Genomic DNA, 4243 nt, shown 5'->3' with positions numbered 1-4243 from the left:
GCCCAGGCTGGAGTGCAGTGGCCGGATCTCAGCTCACTGCAAACTCCGCCTCCCGGGTTCACGCCATTCTTCTACCTCAGCCTCCCAAGTAGCTGGGACTACAGGCGCCCACCACCATGCCTGGCTAATTTTTTGTATTTTTATTAGAGACGGGGTTTCACCGTGGTCTCAATCTCCTTACCTCGTGATCTGCCCTCCTCGGCCTCCCAAAGTGCTGGGATTACAGGCGTGAGCCACCGCACCCAGCCCCATTTTTCATTTGTGTTGTTTCTGCTCTGTCAGAACACACGATATTCTTAAGTACACAGTTTACTACAACAGGGCTCCCGCTTGCTTCTGCTGAGTGTTCCCAGGAGTCTTCAGGTTGGTGAAGCTCATCCTCAGGCAGTGGCCTTGAGTAGGGCCACAGAATTCCCTGAACTCTGGAGAAGTAAGCTTTGGCCTGTTGTATTGTCAATGAACAGATAGTTTGGTTGGATATAAAATCCTTGGATCAACTGATTTCTCCTGTTTAATATAGTGTGGTGGTTGTAAAAAATTTCTTCCTGATACCAAATTGGTTAAAGTTGTGTTTCATATTTTTCTTACACCAAGATTTTATAGACTGATTATTCTAGCTCTAGTCAGGAAAAGAGAATATTATTAGAAATCTCTTTATTATGACAGCACTTCCAGCAGGCATGCCAGCTCTGTTTCCTTCTCAAGTTGGAGCTGTTTTCTTCTAGAACTTCTTGTGGGTGGCTGCTGACATCATGCTTTCTTAGATCTTCACTTTTTGTACATCTGGAAATGCTCCGGCCTCCTCTCACCCTTGCTTGTGCATCAGTTTCCTGGGTCAGTGGACAGTGTTCTGTGCTTGCTTTCTGCTGCTTGAGTTTTTAAAAATGGAGACTCAGAATGCTTTCCCATACCCTGAAGCACCTCTCTGTACAAACGTGGAGCCTGCTGTGGCTGGGGGCTGTCCTCACTCTCCAGTCACATCCACTGTTCTGTGCCAGGATTGAGCCATTGACTGCGTTTCCTTTAACCTAATCTTTCCCTTCCTCCTAAGTGTAGATTAATGAAGGTTGACTTTCCCAGGCCGTTCCCTGAGCACACCCAGCCTTCATTCCTAAACCACCCAGTCCCCAGTGGCAGCAGTGACTGTGGCCTCTGCCCTGCTGTGTGCCCTCAGGAATACAGTTGGGATCCAAGTAGCCAAGGCTGTCATAGAGCAGGTCCTTAGAGGAGACTCGTAAGTGACATTTCTGTGAACACACACATTTGAAAGCACTTGCCTGGTGCTGTGTGAGTCGTCAAAAATATTAGCTATTGGCCGGGCGCAGTGGCTCAAGCCTGTAATCCCAGCACTTTGGGAGGCCGAGACGGGCGGATCACGAGGTCAGGAGATCGAGACCATCCTGGCTAACACGGTGAAACCCTGTCTCTACTAAAAATACAAAAAAACTAGCCGGGCGAGGTGGCGGGCGCCTGTAGTCCCAGCTACTCGGGAGGCTGAGGCAGGAGAATGGCGTAAACCCAGGAGGCGGAGCTTGCAGTGAGCTGAGATCCGGCCACTGCACTCCAGCCTGGGCGACAGAGCGAGACTCTGTCTCAAGCAAACAAACAAAAAAAATATTAGCTATTATGCAAGTAAAACATGCCTCACGCTACCATGACAATTCCCCAGTGGTAGAAAGAAATGGAGTGTTTATTAAAGGTTCTGAAAAATTGTCCCGTGTTGAGGACTGCGGGGAAATGGAGACTCACCTTTAACAAAGAAATGTCAGTGGTTCCTGTCCTCTTTGTTCACATTGATGGGGCTGGATGCTAGGTGCACTGCACCCCCCACCCCATCCCAGCCCAGATATGTGCTGCTGGAGTCACTTTGATACTCAAGGCTCAGATAAGGCCCCGGGAAGGTGCTCAAGATTGAATTAGATGAGTGACCCGAACAGAACAGAGGAGTAGAAATTCTCAAACTTGCCTGAGAGTCTAGGAAATTGAGTAATCCTTAATGATTTCCCTGCTATCCTGCCTGTTTTCAAAGATGGTTGTGTAATTGCAGCATGAAATGTAGCCTTGGTTTTTGTTTGGAACAACTTGAAAGTGTTTGGCCAGGCACAGTGGCTCACACGTGTAATTCTAGCACTTTGAGAGGCCGAGGTGGGTGGATCATTTGAACCCAGGAATTCAAGACCAGCCTGGGTAACATGGTGAAACCCTGTCTCTACCAAAAATATAAAAATTACACAGGCCTGGTGGTGTGCACCTGTGATCCCAGCTACTCAGGAGGCTGAGGCAGGAGGATTGCTTGAGCCTGGGAGACGGAGGTTGCAGTGAGCCGAGATCATGCCTGGGTGACAGAGTGAGACTTCATCTAAAAGAAAAGAAAAGAACAGTTTTGATGAAATCTCTGGATGTCATATGGGTGAGATGAATGCCTGGGAGAACCGCCTTCCTGTAGGGTTGATGTCTGGGTCCTCTTCCTGTCAAGGGCACATTCGAGGGACAGCACTTTCCTTAATATGGGCCTGCCCTCTGGATAGCTTCTGCTGGCAGCTATGCTCTGCCTGACACCAGCAGAAACTTTGGGCAGTCCCTGGGCTTGCATGCAGTTTAGATTTCTGGGAATGTTCTTGCTAAAGGGCTCTCTGATGGGCTGCCTGTCATGTAATGACCAGTCACATGGGGAGTCTAGGTTCTAGCAGACATGTCTTCTAATGGGACCTGAAGCCACGGTTTCTTTGCTTAGCGGACATGTGAGTTCTGCAGTTTCCAGGTCAGACCTGGATGTTCATAAACACACCAGAGATCTGTCCTCCTTTGGCCTTCTGTAAAATCTCGTTTTAGAAAAACGTTTACAATTTTTGAAGTTGTTTAAATTGAGCGAAGCCAAATGATTTCTTCTGTTCTGATAAGATAGCCTGCTACTGTAATTTGACTTGCTGCTTCTCTTTTATTTTACAGATGATGTCTTTCTACCTAAAGATATTGACCTAGACAGTGTGGATATGGATGAGACAGAGAGGGAAGTGGAGTATTTCAAAAGGTAAATGTGGAGGCTGTGTGTCTGAAACCGTGGTGATTGTGTGCTTGCCATACATGTTTGGTTTTCTGTCTTTCCACGGCACTTCTAGTTGTCTTAGACGAAGTTACATCAAGCAAGCCATGCAACCTGGCTACTGAAGAGCCTTGTAGCAGGACAGGCCAGCCACACACACCCCTCCCCCACTCCCAGCACTCACAGTCTCACTTCTCCTCCCCCTCACATGCTAGAAAAATAGTTGATAGCAGTGGCTTCCCCTCACCCCTCCCCACCGAGGCGGTGACTCTCAAGGTGTCCTGGGCCAGCAGCGTCTCCGGGGGGATACAGGCCCCTCCCTAGACCTGCCGGATCAGATTCTGGGAAGGGGCCGGCATCTGTGTTATTGAAAGCCTTCCGGGTGACCCTCACATATGCTGATGGTTGAACACACTGGAGCAATATGCTTTTAAGAAGAAAAGTAGCATTTTAGATACTTGCTGTTTTCCTGATGGGCAAATTTTATCAGTGCTATGTTCTATAATGTTTTATCTACTGTGTGAATTAATGGTAACAAAATTTTGTTTTATTTTATTTTATTTTTGAGAGGGAATCTCGCTCTGTCACCCAGGTTGGAGTGCAGTGGCACCATCTCAGCTCACTGCAACCTCTGCCTCCCGGGTTCAAGCAATTCTGCCTCAGCCTCTGGAGTAGCTGGGATTACAGGCACCCGCCACCACACCTAGCTGATTTTTGTATTTTAGTAAAGATGGGGTTTCACCATGTTGACCAGACTGGTCTCAAACTCCTGACCTCAGGTGATGCACCTGCCTTAGCCTCCCAAAGTGCTGTGATTACAGGCGTGAGCCACCACACCCGGCCTATTTATTTCATTTGTTTATTTTTTGAGATGGAGTCTCTGTCACCCAGGCTGGAGTGCAATGGTGTGATCTTGGCTCACTGCAATCCCCACCTCCCAGGTTCAAGCAATTCTCCTGCCTCAGCCTCCTGACTAACTAGGATTACAGGGGCCCGCCACCACGCCTGGCTAATTTTTGTATTTTTAGTGGAAATGGGGTTTTACTCTGCTGGCCAGGCAGGTCTCAAACTCTTGACTTTAAATGATCCACCCACCTCGGCCTCTCAAAGTGCTGAGATTACAGGTGTGATTAAGCATTTATTTGTATTATAATAAAAACAACAAAACTGGACTAGAGGCTGCACCTGGTGGCTCACGCC

General features: G+C 48.0%; 1 protein-coding gene across 6 annotated transcripts in view; it reads left to right on the top strand.

Annotated features, from left to right (window-relative positions):
- The window catches only part of FAM193A (family with sequence similarity 193, member A), a 281515-nt gene that overhangs the window by 251638 nt on the left and 25634 nt on the right, over positions 1-4243 (top strand). For all 6 annotated transcript variants that reach the window (XM_011970845.1, XM_011970848.1, XM_011970849.1 and 3 more), the window contains one exon: positions 2950-3031. In XM_011970845.1, the coding sequence (XP_011826235.1) occupies positions 2950-3031 (82 nt within the window). The remainder of the gene's footprint in view (positions 1-2949; positions 3032-4243) is intronic.

This window comes from Mandrillus leucophaeus, unplaced genomic scaffold, assembly GCF_000951045.1.
Source record: "Mandrillus leucophaeus isolate KB7577 unplaced genomic scaffold, Mleu.le_1.0 Scaffold98, whole genome shotgun sequence".
Lineage (NCBI taxonomy): Eukaryota > Metazoa > Chordata > Mammalia > Primates > Cercopithecidae > Mandrillus > Mandrillus leucophaeus.
Note: the sequence above shows the minus strand (reverse complement) of the source record. Positions and strands in the feature narration are given on the sequence as shown.